At 39.4% G+C, this 20,466-nt stretch overlaps 1 protein-coding gene across 1 annotated transcript in view; it reads left to right on the top strand.

The window, feature by feature from the left end:
• The window catches only part of FOCAD (focadhesin), a 294,818-nt gene that overhangs the window by 231,861 nt on the left and 42,491 nt on the right, over nucleotides 1–20,466 (top strand). The window contains exons 25-32 of the mRNA XM_040238382.1: nucleotides 235–343; nucleotides 2,934–3,050; nucleotides 5,532–5,770; nucleotides 9,193–9,282; nucleotides 15,793–15,940; nucleotides 18,058–18,177; nucleotides 19,704–19,826; nucleotides 20,279–20,356. Of these exons, the coding sequence (XP_040094316.1) occupies nucleotides 235–343; nucleotides 2,934–3,050; nucleotides 5,532–5,770; nucleotides 9,193–9,282; nucleotides 15,793–15,940; nucleotides 18,058–18,177; nucleotides 19,704–19,826; nucleotides 20,279–20,356 (1,024 nt within the window). The remainder of the gene's footprint in view (nucleotides 1–234; nucleotides 344–2,933; nucleotides 3,051–5,531; nucleotides 5,771–9,192; nucleotides 9,283–15,792; nucleotides 15,941–18,057; nucleotides 18,178–19,703; nucleotides 19,827–20,278; nucleotides 20,357–20,466) is intronic.

The following is a 20,466-nucleotide window of genomic DNA, read 5'->3' as shown; positions in this document are numbered from 1 at the left end:
GTTCCCCAAAGCATAATGACCATACATTTATAAGAAGAGTTAAAAATTAACACTAGCATCAGAAGAAGGACAGAAGCTTCTAACTCCAGGGAACAAACAGACCTGCGTTTCCAAGGCTCTGTGAAGGGGTGGAAGTGCTTTTTGACCTCATCTGCCCTCCCCTTTAATAGCGCCTTCTCTTCTCCTGGTTAATGCCCCCAAATCCTCTCTTGGGATCTTTTTCTTTTTAAACAGAGACAGCCCAGTGGTCAAAGGCAACGCGCTGTTAGCCTTAAGCAGCCTCGCTGTCGTCGTTTCCAAACATGAAGCCAGCCTCTGCTCAGACTCTGATGGAGTCCTGGAGGTGAGTTAAGGGTGATTAGAACCAACTGGGCTTTGGTTGTGTAACATGTGAAAAGTGAGACTTTTCCTTAGGCCTGGCCCTGAATTTAGGAGATTGCCGTCATGGGCTCTGCTACCCGATGCACCTTTACACCAGAAGCCTTGGTGTCCTCTAAAACACTTTTCTTCGCTGCTTTTCTGTTTTGCTTTCTCCATCACAGTTAAGTGGTCATTTCCATTTGAAGGTGCCAATTTTATACAACAGGGGTTGTCTTTCTGTGATTACATCATGGTAACCAATCTTAGGAGGTTAACTAGGCTTACTGAAAGTGAACAGTGCTGTCAAAAAATGATAAATAAGCAGTGTTTACTGACTGCAAAAAATTGCACTTTGCATTTTAATTGTAGATGTCAATGACAAAGTGCCTATTCATTTTTGCAAGGCATTTCTTTCTTAATTAAACATGGGGCAAGCTGGCCAGTGTTCATTTGCAATGTACTTTTTCAGATAATTCATATCTGTCAAAATAAAAAAGCTTGGATTCATTCTCCTTTTAAGCCCCATTATCTGGTAGCTGTCATTATCTGGAGACAATATAGTCAAGTGGTTAAAAAACATAGTCTCTGGAGTAGGAGTAAAGCTAGTAAGCACAGGTATTAGGATTTAAATCCTATTGTGTCTCCTCACCTTTCAGAGCCTGTTTGCCATCTATAAGATGGGGATAATAGTACTTACCAGACAGGATTATTGTTAGGATTAAATAAAGTTATATATGTAAGGTACAATGAATACTCAGTAATAGTAACTATTATCAAGAGTATCAGTATATACTTCACCACTTCTACTTGCAAAAAAAATGGGCTTTTTTTTCAATGCTTTTCAGCCTGTCTCTGTCCCCGCAGAGTGCCTTTTGGACCACTTGTATTCTTTTTTCATGGTAGGGTTTTTTTTGGTTCCTTTTTTGGTGGGTTCTTTGGGGGGAAGAAACCAACTCTTAATTTAAATTAAAAAAGGAGCTAGAAGAATAAGGAATCTGGACGTGCACAGAATTGAAGGTAAAGCTTAAAAACCAAGTTGGGAGAAGAACAGGAGTCCAGGCACAAGTCCTGATGAACCATCTTGGCAGACTACTCCTACTGGGATGGATCAGCTCTAGTCACTTACTGTCTTTGCATCACTCCCTTAAAATTTGGAATCCCACGAGTCCCAGTGCTACACCTTCAGCAGGGTAGGATGAGTAGCTTGATTGAACATTTAACCAGGCTTCAAATTCTGAAGGAGGGAATTCCCCAAAGGGTGCTCTTACCAGTAAACAAAAGAATAATGCGGTGTGGCAAAATCTCTACATGTATATTACCTGTGGGGAAGAGAAGGAGGCCAAGGGATTATTGCATGAAGGATAAACATGTAGCTAGTTACCATATGGTAATTTAAGGCCAGAATCTTATTTTAATAATAAGGAAGATGAAAATCTTTTAGAGAGGAAATGTTTCATATCCTTGAAAAAGGTATGGAATACTTTAGCAGAAGCAACACGCTAGGTAGATCTGCAACCTAAAAAGTAGACATGCCTTCCTAGGACCCCTTTATTTTGGGGTTATTTATGTAGGTCTACCAGTGGTGCAGGATGGTTGCCTCGGTAGTAACTGGAGGTCTAGCTCAGAGTTTGAGCTCTAGGCTCTCCTGTTCTCTGTTCGCTGAATCTGTATCCTGTCCACAAAGCACATAGTCCACAAAACATTGAAGAGCCGTCCAAGCCAAAGACAGGGCTTTTCTTTTACTCTTGATGACCTTGCCTTTGACTTTTACTCAGCATGAACTCGAGACCTCATTATTTGACTAAAGTTTAAGTTTTCAAACTTCATTCAACTCTGCATTTGACCAACAACTGAAGATCTTAAGAAGCAGATCTTTTTTGATTCCAGGAATTAATTCCAAGGATTCTTAACACTATTTCAACTTTCACAGTACCACCTGGGTGTTACCGTGTGAGTTAATGAATGTTTTTTGACATCTGTTGTCATGAATGATTTTTAAAACCAAGTTCTCTTTTTATTGAGTTGGGTTTTGTTGTTGTTGTGTTTATTTTTTCATTCTCTTTCTGCTTCTTTTCCAAACTGAAGATCATTTATGTTTTCATATCTGCTTGACTAGGCAGTTGTGATGATTCGTGAATGATAAATACAGTGATAATAAGCAGCAAAACTAGAAGTGGTCAAAACATTTTGTTGGCTGCTTTATTGAAATGACACGTCAGAAATGGGAGGTTTGATTTGCCTTCCCTGCACATCTCTCCCTTTAAACTTCCATATTATCCTCACTGAACACAGGAGCACTCTAAGGAACTCTCAGATTGTTCTGTTCTGCAGCCCCCATCCTCTCACCTCTGCTAAGTTTTGTCTGAAAGGTAAACTGTATTCAGGTGGGGGTGCAGGTTAGGATATGTATTTGTCAAATATCTATCTACTTCGTGCCGCCCTGGCAGATGAATTTAGTTTTTAATAGCTCTTCATTCTTTTATACAGAAGGAGATCGTACCCTGGATCTAAAAACAATGGTTAGGTTCTTTCTTTTTTTCCCATTATCATTTCATGTTTTCCTTCGTCTGCAGGTTCATCCTCACTTCCTGTCAGTGAAAGACTGGGTTTCTATGGTATTTGATACCCTTTTGGTCATTGTTGATAGCCACTACCAACCCAGAGGACACTTTTTCTCCTCGTTTTATCATGTAAGTTTGAGAAACAAAAAACAATTTAGAAACTCAAGAGTTGATTCTAGTATCAATTGTTCACATGAAATCTATGATATGATGTAAATCTTGGCCTTAGCTATACATTGGATATGTTTCGACCTTGACTGTACATTAGAGCCACCTGAGGAACTTTAAATATATATATATATGAGATACTGATGTGTAGGCCTCACTTCTGATTTAAATGCTTTGAAATGTGTCCTGGGTATCAACATTTTGGAAGCTTTCTAAAGTTATTTTAATGTATAATCAGAGGCAAGTGATGAAGTAAAATAAACATTGGCTGAATATGGAGGATCCTAAGTTTCTTGTCACAGTTTTTTTTATTTTGGGATATGTGACCACAGGAAGTTCAGTTCATTGGTCTGGCCCTTTGTATTCTTGTTTATAAAATGAGATTATTGAACAGTATTATCTGCAGTGATTGTAGCCCCAACTTTACCTCTTATTAATTTTGTGACCATTGACCTGACAGCTACTTAACTTATCTGACTTTTCCCTTCCTGTAAAGTGAAGGTAAAAATGAGTACTTTGCCAACTTTATAAAAGATTGTGAGGATCCAATTATATAATTTATGGCAAAATGGAAAGGCAAAATGCTCTATAAATACCAAGTAATGTTGTTGGTCATATAAAAGCACCTGTTACTTAGTCATTCTCTTTCTTCATGCTTATATGCTAAGATTTGAAGCAAACTGAAACCACACTTTGTTGGTTAATGTTTTGTTTTCCTTTAACTGGCTGTCGTGCATGCTATATTTCTGTATCTGCATGGAATTATTTCGGTTCTACCTTATCACTATCCATTGCTTAGGGAATTATAGGGATCATGGGACAATCAGCTGAGTAGCAGAGAATTATAGCTGATTTGAATGAAAATATAGCGCAGGTCCTGAATTGTCGCTAAGATTATGAGTTTAGCCTGAAACTTCATCACCTTAGGTCTTCTTTGTGCAACATTTGCCCTCTGTGTGTGCTTCTGCCCTGGACCTGGTGTGTACCCATCTAGGGCTGAGGGTCAGGAACCAGCTTTTTGACTAGAGAACAAAAAAAAATTACTTACTAGATAACATATAATGATATTGGAAAATAGATTTTGCTCAAAGAAGTACTTTCTCTATGATAATTTGTTTTCTGTCAGAAGTGTTCTTATTTCTTTAACGATGGATGGAAAACTTGTTAGCTTAGATGGAGGTCTTTGAAGTAGCTATATGCTTCAGATATGCAGCAGGGCAAGATATCTATTAGATTTCTAATAGTGCTGCTTAGTTCTTACAAACCAGTAAAAATAATGTCTTTACTAGGCAGCTCCAGGTTGCCTCTTACCTTTGTAAGTCTTGCGTTATTATACTTTTTCAAACCGCTATTTCAAAAGCCACTTCCTTTATTTCCTTTGTCCTAGCAGCTGGGTCATTTTAAGTAGCATTGCCATTATAATAGAGCTGTATTAACTTAAAGAATCCCTTAGCACATGTTTGCTTTTTATCCTTAAAGGACTAAAGCTTAGAGAGCAAATGAGGATAGAATTAAAAACACTTTTTAATGTGTTTTGACTGCAAGGGACAACACGGCCTTTATTGTGTGTCTGCAAATTTGAAGTGGGTAATACTCAGGAATGATCAGCGGGCTTTCTTCCTCGCTTGAGACATATTGATAAGTGTATATAATGTCTGGTGGAACTCTCTAACGCAGGATTCTTGTACAAGCTGTTCAGATTCAGCTGCCCTGTCATTTTATTAGGGCTGTTATTCATTTCTTTTCCCATAATTACATATAGGAAAGGAGCATTATAGTGCTCTCTGTTTCATTTTGAATAGCTGGTTATTGCTTTGTAACCAGAGGCTTTTAGGATTTCAACTTCCTTTTTAATTAAAAGGAATTAACCCCCTGTAGGAAATAATCCATCTACTGGGAAACGTTCCCACCAAAATTTTTGGGAGATCCGCCAATAGCTCCCTGTGCTATACTTACCCTTATCCTTCTGTAACTAAACTTGAACTGCCCCCACCCTAACCCCTTTTCTCTCTCCCAGAAAACTCCGGGCTTCCTGGACACGTATAACGTGACTCGGTGGTTTCTCCAAGCTTGGATAGCTTCACTTGCAGCTTTTTCATTATATACACATGTGGGCTTTCACAACCCCGAAATTGTTTCAGGCTTTATAGGGAGGGAATTCACACCCATTAAAAGGAAACACTGTTGTTTTGTTTTGTTTTTCAAATTTAAAAGGATATTATTAGTTAACCAGTGGCTTAGCAGCAAATTGTTTTTCTAAGAGTAAAAAGGTAACCTGTAGATAAACACGGAAAGAGATTTATTTTTCTAATAATTTTTTTGGAGTGGCGAGGGTGGGTTTAACAGAAGCTTGTATTGTATCGTGCTTTCGTGATAGGTGTGCTCCCTTCATGTTTTAAACAAAAGGCCAACCCCTTGCTTTCTTTCTCTGGCATGTCCTAGAAATCCTATTCCGGTGAAAACACGGCCAGTGCCATTGCCCGTTCCGCGGCCGCCACGGCTTTGTCTCTCCTGGTGCCAATTTTCATTATCTCTTGCAAAGAGAAGGTTGAGGAAATCCTGAACATGCTGACTGCCAGGTTACCTGGGAAACCAAGCGCTGATGAGTCTCAAGCCGTGCAAATCCACATGGGCCTTGCACTGGGGATGTTTCTCTCTCGCTTGTGTGAGGAGAAACTCAGGTACAGTTTATTAAAATATTCCTCTTTTTCCTCTTTGTGACTTAGGTGATTGATTACTCTCTCACTCTCTCTCTCTCTCTCACACACACACATTCACTCACATTATATCTAAGCTATTTGTGGTGCTAAACTTTTCAATTTGAGCAGGTTGATCCTTTTTTCTCTTTTATGAATGAATTTGTCTCTCTCAAATACCATCACAGAGATATTCATGTTTTAAGGGTTGCTTTTCTTTTGATTGATTACTTGAAAATCATTTCACGCTTAGATGAGAGCCCTGTGTAATAGACATGAGGAAAGTCTAATCATATGGTGCTATAAATTTTAAAAAGCATCTTTTCCTTCTGGTTTATAAGGGTGAAAATGACTGCTCATTCATTGATATCACTATAAAATGGGAGGAAAGATTGGGGTAGCCCTGTGCCTGAGGGTGCGGGCATCACTGAATCACCCGAGAACTGCATGTACCGGTTTTAAGTATTGCTTTTATCCTGTGCCCTGGCTACATTTTAGTAATCCTTAAAGAGTCTTAATCTGTGCATATTATACTGGGTGCTTTATTCAGTTTGATTGCTCATTTGCAGACTGCTAGCTTTACTCTTGAATGGAGCTAATAGAATATCAAAGACCCAGGTGGAAAATTCCACTAGTGAAAAAGTTTCCTTGTGCACAAACTGACTTTAGTTTTGCTGTTCATTATATTTATTCTTTATTTTATAACTGATCTTAGAATTTTCTATATCCAGGTTGATGGTAGTGTGGTACAACATGAATATTTGAAGATCATGAATCTTTAGATGTCACTGACTTGGAATTTCAGCCCCATTTTCCTCCATTGGAAATAGTAGGGCCGGTGGGGAGAGGCATTCTGTTCTGATGTTAGCAGTCCTGATGCTTCCCTAGCTGGCAGAAACCATCTGTCCAAAGGCAGGAAATGATGTTGATGTGGGTAAATTGAATGACATTATGCTATATTTAGATTTCTGTTTGAAACCAGTGGTTAAGTTTACATTTGTTAATTCCCATAGTTTTGTGCAAACATCAGTATGTGAAACCTTTGTAAGAACTGCTTTGGATCTAGGGAAACACTATATTTCAGATGATCATTTTCAGCCCTTGGAAACAGCTATGGAATATTTGGGAAGATAAGCTTAGTCTTTGTGATCATAAATGAAACGTTTCCAGAATATTCATTTTGTTCTATTCACCAGTATTTGGTCCTGGACACAAACAAGAAGCTGCCCTTTGCATACAAATGGACTGTTACATATCTTGTGTGTGAGTGGTAGAACACAAAGTATTTTTAAAGACTTAAAACTTGAAAGTGACTCCCCCCTCCCCCCTCTGGTTCTGTGTTACAAATGGCAGTCTCTTCACCATCTGTGTTCATGTTCTTCCTTCAGTATCTTTTCAAGCTACATGTTTTACAACTAAAAATGAGCCATGGCAGTTTTTAATTCCAGACAACTCATTCCATCCTGTCCTGGCTCTCACTCTCTTCTTTTTAGTTTAGGAGGAGATGCTGCTGGTTTTAGGGCTTGACAGACTTGCATTGTGGTTAATTTAATTTTACTACCTGGAGAAACCTACAGTGATTCTCCTAAAGCATCCTTCCCTGGTTCTTAAGTTGCCTTCCACTTCTATCTGCCGACTTGACTGCATCTGCAGGAAACCCTGGGGAAGGACACCAGAAAGCTCTTTCTCTGGCAGAGCACCCACAGTGTAACTGCAGATTTTACCTTTGCCATAATGATCCTGCATTTGATAACATTCTCCTTCTGGTTGGTGTATTAGTACTGCAGACATTAATGTAATTATTCATGGTTCCCACCTTATTATTTCACAATGGTGGTGGTTTTAGTCGCTAAGTCATGTCCAGCTCTTGTGACCACTTGGACTATCCCACTAGGCTCTTCTGTTCGCGGAATTTCCAAGGCAAGAATACTAGAGTGGGTTGCCATGTCCTTCTCTAGGGGATCTTCCTGACTCAGGGATTGAAACTGGGTCTCCTTCATCTCAGGTGGTCTCCTGCATTATAGGTGGATTCTTTACCAACTGGAGCCACCAGGGAAGCTCCTATTTCATAGAATTAGGAAATTAATTAGGGAGGTCCTAATTTCATAGAGCAGGGGAATCTGAAATATTTGTCTTTTGTACTAATAAATATTTTACTAGATAATGACAGTCTTTACCAGGTAATGACATTTTTGGAGAAAATTTCTGTTTTTCCAAAACTAAAGTGTTTTGAGGGCTACTAACTCTGAATAATCAATGACATCAAATAAGTGGCCCAAAATGGCCCCTTGTGACAACAGGATCAGGACAATATCTTGGTTTCAAAAATGAAAAGTCACTTTGTGTAAAAGAATTTTGACATTCAAACCATTTTTTTTTCTTGCTAAGGCTTATGAAAAATCTCCTGAATTTCAATTACAGTCTAGAATTTATTCAGAAAAGCATATTATTCCAAAGCTTGCTTCTGTCATAACTCCCAGAGGATTCTATTAATAGTTCAGCCTCTTTAGCATTTGTTTAGGATATTTAAGAATACTTTGCTCCAGAGAACATCTATAAGACTTACTTAGTTAATAGTTATTAAAATTGTGTGTGCTTGTGTGCGTGTTTTCTCATCACAAAATGTAGTCCTTCACCCCAGGCAAAACCACTATAGTCTTGGTTGGAGAGGATATTACTTAAAGTGCTCTCTGGCTGGCTGACATTCCTGGAACTGCATTCCACTCAGCATGGTCCAAGACTGCAGCCAGAGAGCTGAAATGCAGGGACCCCTTGATAATAAAGTGTCGGTGATGAAGCCCACAACTCTGCCTGAAAGAACAGACATAGAGCTACCTTTTAAGTTTCGTTTTACCCTAGAAGTCATAGTTCTCACTAAGTTCTCACAATTGCAAAATTCACATCAGTTACTTTATAAAGGCAGAAAAATAAAGGGCCAGGTTTTTTCCATCTCCTTAAAAAAAAAAAAAAAGAACTGAAAAACCTTCATATTTGACACATAAAATCAGAAGTGCCAGATGGGTCTGGAATGATCATTGATGGTATCAGCTGAGCGGGTTAGTACATCCTCTGAGGAAAGTCACCTTAGCATTCCTAGAAATATTCTTTTTGGAATTCTGAGCTCTTGTTTTTCAGTGATTTAAAATTTGAATGAGCTGAGCAAACGCAAAACACTGGTTTGCAAGTAATGACAATATTCAGAAACCTAACTATTGAATGAATTCTCTGACTCCGTTTCTCTGTCTGCAGGATATATGTGCATCACCGGTATTGCTGTTTGCTACTTTCATGTTTGTTTAATGAAGTGATTTTCTGTAAAATACTAAGAGCAAAATACTATATAGTAAATATGTTGGAGAGTTGCATGATTTTCAATAACTCATTTTTCACTCTTGGTCTTCACCCAGTGATATATCTAGCCAACAGATGAACCTTCTTCTGATGAAGTCTTTGGATGCCCTGGAAAACTGCTGCTTTGACCCTAGTCTTGAATACAAGTATGTTGATTCCATTCCCTCTCTGATGCTCAGAGATTGGATCTTTCTTTGCTATAAAATGTTTCATTCTATGGTGAAATATTTATAGAACCCAGTCCTGAATTCCTTTACTCAGAATAAAAATTTTAAAAAATCTGTAATTAAAGCTTATTTGTTCTGAAAACCATGTTTCAGAAAATAGACAACTTGGACAAATAGACAATTGTTTCCATACAGAGCAACAAATGTCATTTTGTGGCTGTCGTTAAGTTTCCAATACCTTAGATTCTGTCTTGTACTTATCATATGAGACATCTGTCTCGGGATGTGTATGTATGACAACCTTTTTAAAGGTCTGTTGAAAATATTCTTTGAATTTGATTTGACTAAGAGAGGCTTTGACTCATAATTTAGATTTCTTTATGAAATCGTGTCAAAGGCATCAAAATGGAAACAAACAGAGGTTACACCAGGCGTTCCCACCCTCCTCACTATTAATAGATCCCTTCCCCCAAAGAAACTTTGTGCATTTTAAAGATTTTCTCTATTAAACTAAATATCTTAAAATTTATTTTCTCATGCCAGTTATAAAAAAACAAAAACAAAAGAGAATAATCAGAAAAGAACCTCAAAAAAATGGTGTTAAACATACTGGTTTAGTGAGACATTGAATGCTTTGTCTCATCCATGTGGTTTGTGTGGGAAGATAAACACAGTTGTATTATGCCTTATGAAATACTGCACCAATGAGAACCTGCATTGGACCTTTTTGGACCTTCCTATGTTGGAAGCTTGTGTTTAGATCTTCTGGGGTTGAAGTTAATAGGAAACTCAACAGATTATAAGCATCTATTATAATCTATTATAAAGTCCAATCTATTGATTCACTTACTTCATACTATCATGGGTACTGTTCAAATATGAGTTAGATCAGTGTTTACCAAAATTATCAGTGTTTAAACGTCTGGCCTTTAAGAACTGATAATCTAAAGTGACCTCCATGCCATCTCACCTGTTGTGTTCAGACTTACAAGAGCGTAATGGTGGAAGTACTGAAGGGATCACATATGTCATCACGTGTAAGAGAGGTCAGTTCTTCACTTAGTAGGTGGTAGTTATGAGATCTTTCACATGCAAGCTAAGGTTGGATAAGAACCCCTGACATGCACCTGCTTTATCACACTTTAAAGTTGAATACTTCAGAGATGAGATGACATGTTAACAGTGTGGTTTTGAGTATGGGCAAAGAAAGAGTTTGGAGGCATAATTGAAGTCTCAAATTTTAGAGAATGATTAATGGAAGGGATAGGGTCCTTAACTGTTTTGGGGGCTGATGAAGATTTTTGAGCCTAATTCACATGTTGGTGGTGTTGCCTTTTACAACCAAGGAGTAAGAAAAATTTCTCTCCCTTCCCCTCCCCACTTCCTTCTCTCTCCTGCCTGGCCCCAAAGGTGTTCAACACATCTGTAGCTCAGGGTATTTAAATCTGGGGGGTGGGGGATGTGATTAGCCTGCTGTAAACTTTCAGCTAGTTGGAACAATCAGGAGTGATTCTCATGTATTGTCTCCACTAGTTTATAGGAATATTGTTTGAGTGTAGGGAGGACCATGGAGCTAACTGAATTAGCCAAAGTAGGGGTATTTATACATCGAAAACCTTCATATGTCTAAGCATATTTAACTTTAAAATTAACTTTTTTATAATATAGTAATAAGATTCTTATTTCTTTGTTTTTACCTCCTTTCTTTATTCTTAAAAGTGTTAGTTGCTCAGTCATGTCCAACTCTATGGAACTCCATGGACTGTAGCCCACCAGGCTCTTCTGTCCATGGGAATTCCCCAGGCAAGAATATTGGAGTGGGTTGCTATTTCCTACTCCAGGGGATTTTCCAGGGATTGAACCCACGTCTCCTGCATTGGCGGGCAGATTCTTTACCACTCATCCATGTGGGAAACCCTGATTATACCCTAAATATTGATGCTAAAGCAGGAGTCATCATCACTTCAGTTTACAAATAAAGAATGAGTCTCAAATAGGACACTGGTTCAAGGTCACACCCCTCAGTGGCAGATTCAGGAGAAAAACCCAGGTTGTCAGACTTTTCTTTCTCTTGCTTAGCACAGCATGGAGAATACATTTCAGTGGAAAGAAAGCAATTTGATACTTGATGGTGTGGTGTTGATTTTAACCCCCCTTTTGTGCAGATATTGCCCACCATTAAAAGCAAAACAGAAATTCTAACTTGACGCAGACCTGAATGCTTGGCTCATGGCACAAAATATTCCCCCATCCAGTGAGGTTACAGGAATCTGGTCCTCCCTCACCTGAAATACTGGAAGTGTTACCTGGAGGCAGTTAATAGATCTAGGAGCATGCTGCCTCAAGTGATAGAATTCACCCAAAGCAAATTCACCATGCTTCTTGGATTTAATGAACCTGTCCCTGCTGAGAGAACCCAGCATCTGGTGTTTGGGGTCCTATCGCTTACATTTTGCTGCCATCTAGTGGTATTTATTGGCCATTGCCTTCCTCCCAGCCATAACAAGTCATGTTATTATCCATCCATGACCTGAGCATTGGTTAATTACTATTGAGCTTTTACAAATATAATAACATTTGAATAGCGCTTTGTAAAGGGCAAAGCGCTATACAAATGTTAACTGATATTAGAACTAATTATTAGATGGCCTACTACTTAATCTGCAGAATAACCTACAATAAACTAGGGAATTGAAGATTCATCTCTGGTTAATTTTAGAAAAATATATCATGTCTCAGTTGATACAGCAACATACATGTCAGAATTGCGTAGATCTTAAGACTCAGAATTTCTTTTTTCCAGTGATATTTTAATATGCTTGGATAAGAGATTCAAATAAGTAATGACATAATGGGGCATACCATTTTAAAACTCAAATTATCTTCATCATTTGTTAGTATTCTTATAAGGGATCTATGTTAGCAAGTCTAAAACCCCAAATTTGTATCTAACATGATTTATTTCATCTGTTTAAGACACCATCTACACAATTCCTTTCTGTTTTCAATAGACAGAAAGATGTGAGAGCTACCTCTGCCCAAGTTAATCTCAGTTTAGAGCTGGTAGAGCAGTAAGTTAGAATGAGGCAAATGTGTAGAAATGCTAAACTAAGCACATGCCAGGCTTCCCTGTCCGTCACCAACTCCCAAAGCTTGCTCAAACTCATGTCCATCGAATCAGTGATGCCATCCAAGCATCTCATCCTCAGTCGTCTGCTTCTCCTGTCTTTAATCTTTCCCAGCATCAAGAGTCTTTTCCAAGGAGTCAGTTCTTTGCATCAGGTGGCCAAAGTATTGGAGTTTCAGCTTCAGCATCAGTCCTTTTAATGAATATTCAGGACTGATTTCTTTTAGGATGGACTGGTTGGATCTCCTTGCAGTCCAAGGGACTCTCAAGAGTTTTCTCCAACACTACAGTTCAAAGGCATCAATTCTTCGACAATCAGCTTTCTTTATAGTCCAACTCTCACATCCATACATGATTACTGGAAAAACCATAGCCTTGACTGGACGGACCTTTGTCGGCACTTTGGAGGACCTTTGTTGGCACTTTGGAGGACCTTTGTTGGCACCTAGGAGAACTAAACACCTAGGAGAATCTTTAAGACTTAAGGACAAAAGGTACATTAAAATATAGAAGATTTGGAAATCAGAAGGAAACATCAGGAATGAAGCTTTAGGACTTCCTTCTTGGTGTATGCTGGAGCAAATTAGAGTAGATGGAAACAATTCAGAAGGTCAATAGATGCGTACAATCTAACATATTTATATTGGCACCTATATATAGTCAGCTAAAAATCATTATACCAATGGATGATAACCTTGCCCAAAAATAATTCTGCTGTGATAATTTTTAGATAAATGTGAACTAAAAACTGGGATGTCTTTCTCTCGACCTTTGTGCCCATGGCAAAAGAGGAGGGGGATAGAGACTTCCCAGAAAAGTAAGGCTTAGATACCTGCCTATTATTTGAAAAGGATGAACCCCAGTAGTTAAGGGAGCTTTGAGAAGAATCTTTTTCCCTCATGAACCCGACACCTCTTTCCTAAATTAGTCTGGCAAAAAATAGAAATCAGGTTTTCTTGATTGAATCTTGGATGCTATAATCGGTGAATTTTGCCTCCACTCATAAATTTTGCCTCCAACTGAACATGAGAATCAAATCTGGGGGGGGGGGAGTTGGGAGGAGGTAGGATATTTTTCCTTGATAGATGTTCTCTCAGCTTTAGTTTGTCTTGAAACTCTGCATCTGGTCAGTTCTATAGCATTCAGTAAATGTTGGTTGAATGCCTGTTCCTGTCAAGCAGGGTGCTAGGTGCCACCAATATTGAGGGAAAAAAACAGAAAAGGTACCCACCCTCATGGAGGGTAGTGAAGAATGTGGACACTAATTAAATCAACTCCCAGATAATCTTCATCAGAATTTATTATAATTGTCTGAAGTGAATTAGTACAGGGTATTAGCAAAAGTAGCAGTTACATAGTCAAGAAGAAAAAGTTAAATTTTAAAGTATTAATCACATTTGTCTAACTATATCTTTGGTTTAATTTCAGGTTTTTATATTCATCAATATAGAAAGATAGCCAAAAAACTTTCCTATAGAGTATAAATGAAAACAAAGGCTTTAAATCCATTCTAATCAAAAGCAACCTTTCCTCTTTCAGAAATGTGATTTGTCTCTAAAGCACATAATGTTCAGGTGTTAGATGTTGATTTCACTGGTTAAAATATGCATTATGCTAGTTGAGCTTGCTGTTAAGTTCATGTAAGCCAAAACAGCAGTCCTGCCTGACTTGGAGTGTTGCTGAAGTAACTGCTTGATACAAGATTTTCTAATGCCAGATTTTTGTGCAATAGAACCTGGGAAAACACACCTGAGACATGTTGCCTTCTCATAGGCATTCCATCCTGGCATCACGCAGGGTGCCGAGAGGGGCTGGGTTCGGACTGGGAAGACTAAGAAATCTCGTCTTCTGTCCGTGCTCTCCTGGAAACTCTCTGCTTGACCTTGAGCAAATCCTGTAGCCTCTCCATCCTTCTGGGCATCTCTTATCAGAGGTGGGAGTCCCATTGTCACAGATGTTTGAGAAACGTGTGAGGGTCTTGATGCCAGCCAAAGATGCTATGTAAGAGTAAAATGACATAACATATAACATACGGGCACTGAAATATGTTCTTGGAGAGACGCCCTGGAATGTCTTCTTAAGCAGCAGGTATCAGGAAGTGAGGCAAGCCAAACCATAATAAGGATGTTTTCTGAAAAAGTCAGCATTTCCTCAACTTGAAAACCAACAGTGATGATAGGAGAACTTTTTCAAAAGAGTAAAAAATTACCCTCAAGCCGCATTATCTTATCATACGGACTAGAGGTTTTCTGGGAGAACAATTCTTTTCTTTAAATGGATGTGTATTCTTTCAGGGGAAAGGGGGCACAAAGCCCAGGATTCCAATTGAATTGTCACATGGGGTAACTTTTGACAAGCCTGCCATTTGTCCATTTTCTCTCCTGACCCAGTGGTACTTGGAGGGATCAGAGGGGAGAAGAGGATTAATGTCATTGTGCGCAGACAAATACACAGTTTCTTTGAGATAGAAATTCCACTTGTTGAAGTTGACTAGGAAACATGAAGCTCTTAGCAGTACCTCGTAACCATGCCTTGCATTTGTTCCCCACCCTGTTATTAGTCAGATGTCCTCAGATCATACCCTGAAATTTAGGCTTTTCTCTTCTTATGCAGTTAATCAGAGCTCTCTCAGCCTAGGTGGGGAGAGGACTGCAGCATTTCCTCATTTTTATACCTCCTTCTCAGAGTTTGTCAAACTGTTTCATTTTTTAAAAATCATTTTATCTCTTTTTTAAAATTGCTGACTTATTTATTTTGGGGGCCACTCTCTGGTTGGGATATACAGGCTTCTCACTGAGGGGCTTCTCTTGTTGCAGAGCACAAGCTCTAGGATTCATGGGTTCAGTAGTCGTAGCACGCAGGCTCAGTTGTTGCAAGGCATGTGGAATCCTCCTGAACCACGACTCAAACCCGTGTCCCCTGCTTTGTCAGGCAGATTCCTACCCACTGCCCTACCAGGGAGGAACCTGTCAAACTATTTTCATGTATTGATTTGATGTATTTATCTGTTTTCTCCATTGGGTACACAGCAGTGGCATGGGCCATAGACACCTGTCTGGATGGTGGGTATCCTGGGGAAGGAAATAGCAACCTGCTCCAGTATTCTTATCTGGAGAATCCCCATGCACAGAGGAGCCTGGTGGGCTATAGTCCATGGGGTCTCAAAGAGTTGGACACGACTGAGTGACTGAACAACAACAGTCCTTGTGGGGGGCTTGTAGGGTGCACGTGGATACCAATCTACAGCTAACATCCAGCCAGCTCACCTTGGGTTGTAGAGCACTGTTGACTCCCGTGATAAGTGAAGAGCGAGGGCATGGATTTCTTGTAGTTTTCACGCCTCATCTTTTTTGGCACCCAAGCACGGGCTGTATCCTGGGAGTTGGACTCGTCCTGTCCCTCATGAGTCACAGCGGCCAGACGGAGTCCCGAGTTCATGTGGCAGCCTCGCTTCGGAAGCTCTCCGCATACCTGGATGACAGCGGGAGCCAGAGCAGAACCTTCCAGGAGGTAGGGGACCAAGGTGCCACTTCCTTTCCCTCTGCTGGCTTTTGTCTTCCTCTTGCTGCTTATTTTCTACTTCCCCTGTGTTGGTGACTCTGAAACTAAATCCTTCCTCAATTTCAACGGGGCTAAGGAGAAAATCTGAATGGCAAACAACCTATATATTAGATCACAAGGATTTCAAACAGTGCCGCTGTTTAAATCAACTTAGTCTTACATGTGGCATATAAGATAAGAGCCCTGAATGAACACAGAACCCTAACTCTGCATCACTAGAAGGCAGTTTCTAAGAAAGCTGCGATTTCTGGAGGAAGGTTAAATGGAGATTTTTAGAATTCGGATCAAGCCAAATATAACTTTAAGAAATGGCCAGGGATAAGCTTAAGAAGTTACGGATCCAAAAGGCATTTGATTTCTTTTTTTTTTTTTTTTCATGTCAGCCAGCGTGAAAAATTATTGAGGAAATTCGCTTTGCCACACTTAATGAAAAGATTTTTCTGTGATGGCGCCCAAAATAGGCAGAATCGGGATCCTGGGCCCCCGTCTCTGTGTTGACCATGTCCACCAGGTCGTCTGAGGCCCGTGTGTCTGTGAGCCCAGGTGAAGCCTCGTCGCCAGGCTCTTCTCTCTGGGAGGTGCCTGGGCCGACCTCTTGGCCTGGCCAGATTCTCCCTCTCATTAGAGCAGATCCTATTTCTCCCAGCCTGCCCACAAGCTATTGATGAGCGCATAATGGCTGCTGTGTTTCCCGGCTCGGCTCCTCTGCTTTCAGCAATAGGCCTTGTTGAATCGGTGGATTTCTTTGGTGCACAGAGGCTTGAAGTTTTGTTCTAAGACATGCACCGCATTTCCATGTTTAAAGGGGTGCAGAGCATGATTGGAAACTACGTATTTTTTTAAGCCGAAGGAGAAAATGTCATAAGCGAGGAGCGATGCGATTAATAAAGGAAAACAAGGTTTTTATAAATTGAAGCATCTGTCTGTCCTGATGTTTTGATTTAGAAGGCCTCGAGCAAGCAGTTTTGGTTTTTCCTCTCCTCTGATTTTTCTTATCCAATTTCTACCTTAGAAACTGTCTTTCTTTTTTTCATGCTGTGTCAACCAGTGTGAGGAGTTGAACATTTCTACTTTGTCTTAACAGCATCTTTGTGAGGGAGGGATTCATCATGAAAATGCCAGCACAAGGAGGGATGTGTCACCTTGATTTGGGAAAGTGGAAGCTCAAATTGATGGAGTGACTTGCTTAAAGTCACTTAGCCAATCAGTGGTCAATTTTAGATATACACTTAAATATTCTGTTTCTACTCCTAGCATTTTTTACAAGATTATAATATGTTCACTTATTTATTCATTTGTATATTAAAATCACACCAGTGCTCTGAAGTAAATAGTATTATCCCTATTTTACACAATCATCTGACTCTGAAACCTGCCTTCCTCATTTATCATGCTCCACTGCTTCTACTAGGGAATCTTAATGTAGCAGCGTTTTACTTCTTTGAATTTCCACTCTTGTTTGACCTTGGATCAGAGTCCATGGCTGTTAGCAGTATCCACGGGTGATGAAACTCCACTTCTACTGTTGAAGGAACTTTTTGATTTAGTCTAAAGACCCAGGTTTGAATCTCGCTTCTGTCACTTGCTAGCTATGTGTAGCTGAGCCTCAAAACTTTTATCCAGAAAGTGATAACCCCTATCTCATAATATTGTTATGAAATATAAAAGTTGGGGTTTCCCTGGTGGCTCAGCAGTAAAGAACCCACCTGCCAGTGCAGGAGACGCAAGTTCGATTTCTGGGTTGGAAAGCTCCCCTGGAGGACGGAATAGCAACCCACTCCAGTGTTCTTGCCTGGGAAATCTCATGGACAGAGAAGCCTGGTGGGCTACAGTCCATGGGATTGCAAAGAGTCAGACACAACTGAGTGGCTAAACAACAGCAGCAACAATAATATAACAACAGCAACAAATAGTTAGGTGGCAGAACAGTGCCCGGTCCATAGTGGACATACTCAAATACGATCCTTATCCTAGGAGTAAGTTTGAGAAAGTATTCGTGTCAACTAAGCCGTGTGCTTTCATTTCCCCTCATGAAGACCCATGTTTCTGCTGTCTTTTCTTCCCAGGTCCTTGCCTATACCCTCAGCTGTGTATGTACATCTGCATTCAGTGCTGGCATCGTTGAGGCTGTGGAGGCTGAAGATATCATGAACAAGCTTCGACTGTTAGTGGACAACAACCAGCAGGTGGAATTTCTGGTTATTTCTCTGTGGGTTTCAGGCTGCTTTGATGTCCTAGTTCTGATTTACTCTGAATTTGACTTTAATGAAGTATTTTTTTGTGCCCAGAAATGAGAAACGTCTAATTCTTATCCACAGCTTTAGCCAGTATCTACAGACATCTTTTACTCTCTTTATCCCCTATAGACACTTTTTTCTTTTTTGGTATGAGTATGAAAGTCTTTTTGCTCTCTCCAATTACTGCTCTGTATAAAATCTTAAAGCACATGGCTAGGGAATAGAAGAGTTATGTAAGGCTAGAGATAAAAATTCATGAAGATAAAAATACATAGAATAATCAAGTAAAACCTCCACAAATTCAAGGCAGACAATCTCTGCTCATGACTAAATATATAGGAAAATTTAGATTACTGCAATGTAAATGAAATACCCTTAAAATGTTCCCTCTGAAATATTAGTCAGCTTTCAAAAAGAAGGAAATGGTGACATAGGCTATGACGTGGATAACCTGGAGGGCATTATGTTGAGTGAAACAGGCCCATAGCAAAAAGACAAGCATTGCATGTTTCTGCTGATGTGACGTTCTCAGAGCGATCAGAAGTGTAGAGACAGAAAGTAGAATGGTGGTTGCCAGAGGCTGAGGCAGGAGCGATAGGGGATTAAAGTTTAATGGGTATAGAACTTCAGTTTTGCAAAATGAAAAAGGTTCTAACGATGACTGGGAGTGACGGTCACACAGCTTTGTGAAGGTACTTCATACCATTAACTGTTCACTTAAAATGGTTAAGATGGTAAATTTTATGTTACGCATATTGTGCCATAATTTTTTAAAGTTGGAGTGGGGAACAGTGCTCCTTCTGATTCTGCATGCTCTAGAATTTCCCTGTTTGGACTTTGTTTCCTTGGTTGTTTGTTTTTTAGATTTCTCCAAAGTCTTAATATTGGCCATTGTGGGTTATTACAGGATTCAGGCCAGGTGTTAAGCCTATGTTGTATTTTACTGTTATTATTTTATGGTTATAGGCCTATTGGCTTACATTCAGAATAGATTTTGCCTTGTAAATCAACTATATACTTCAATAACAAAAGTAATGTGAAAAAAAGAATTGCTCTTGCAAACACCAAAATGTAGAATTTTCGTATGCTGTACTCATTGCAGGACTTTTTCTCCTCTTGTTTGGAGATTGACTAGGCTTGGGTGATTCACCTTGATATTTTCACTCTAACTGTCTTCTTAGAATTTGGATTGTGTTTGACCCAAGTCAATCACTAGTGCAGTGTTCTTTTCCTGAAATATACCACTCACTGAAACTGAATTACTTACAATTAGGCTGCAATTTTTATTGCAAACTAGTCTAGATTTTTTAATGATGTAGATTTAATGATCTAGATTTTCTCTGATGTACAGATGGCAACAGAACATGTCTGTAGGAAAGGAGCCCCTCAAAGTGCTTGTTTTGCTGTACATGAACATTCTTGATCTGTGCCAGTCTTCTTTTCTCTCACTTCTTTTTAAAATTTATTTCTAACAGACTTCAGGTTTTGCCCTGGCGTTAGGAAACATAATTCACGGCTTGTCTGTGTGTGGACATGGAAAAGCTGAAGACTTGGGCAACAGATTGCTTCCGGCCTGGATCAAAACTGTCCTAACAGAGGTAGAAGGCACCTCCTGCATGTTATTTTATATTTTTATAAAGGAAAAAGAGCCACTTTATTGGACCATTTATAGGCGCTGCCGTAAAAGCTTAACCATAAAATAGGCAGTATCAAATGAAAGAGACAATGTACTTTTAATGCCTTATAAATGATACATCCTGTTAACCATTGTAGTTTTTTTTTTAACTGGCTATTTTGTTAGTGTTTTAATTTTATAACAGCACTGTGGTTTTGAAAACTAAAAAATAACAAGAAGCCACCTGGTATCTAACAACTTTAACTTGTTTACTTTATTCAAGTCTGCTGCCTTCCTCAATTCAGTGATGTAGGTTGTGTTGACCCTACAAATTTTGTACCCTTTTGACCATTTGTTTCTCTGTGATATAATTCTTATCAAATTCAAACCCAAGGATTGTTCCCCTCTTGACATTTTCTGATGCTTTGTTTTCAGGGCGCTCCCACAATGCTTTGCTTGGCAGCTCTTCACGGCATGGTGGCCTTGGTAGGCTCCGAAGGGGATGTAATGCAGGTAAAAAAAAAAAATGGGAGTGACACCTAAATGTGTGCATAGTCACAGCTAGGAGAGAATACCTAATATCTCAACATGCTAAGGAAGACCGATATATGCTCATGGTAATG

This window comes from Oryx dammah, unplaced genomic scaffold (assembly GCF_014754425.2).
Source record: "Oryx dammah isolate SB20612 unplaced genomic scaffold, SCBI_Odam_1.1 HiC_scaffold_1, whole genome shotgun sequence".
NCBI classification, from domain to species: Eukaryota; Metazoa; Chordata; class Mammalia; order Artiodactyla; family Bovidae; genus Oryx; species Oryx dammah.
Note: the sequence above shows the minus strand (reverse complement) of the source record. Positions and strands in the feature narration are given on the sequence as shown.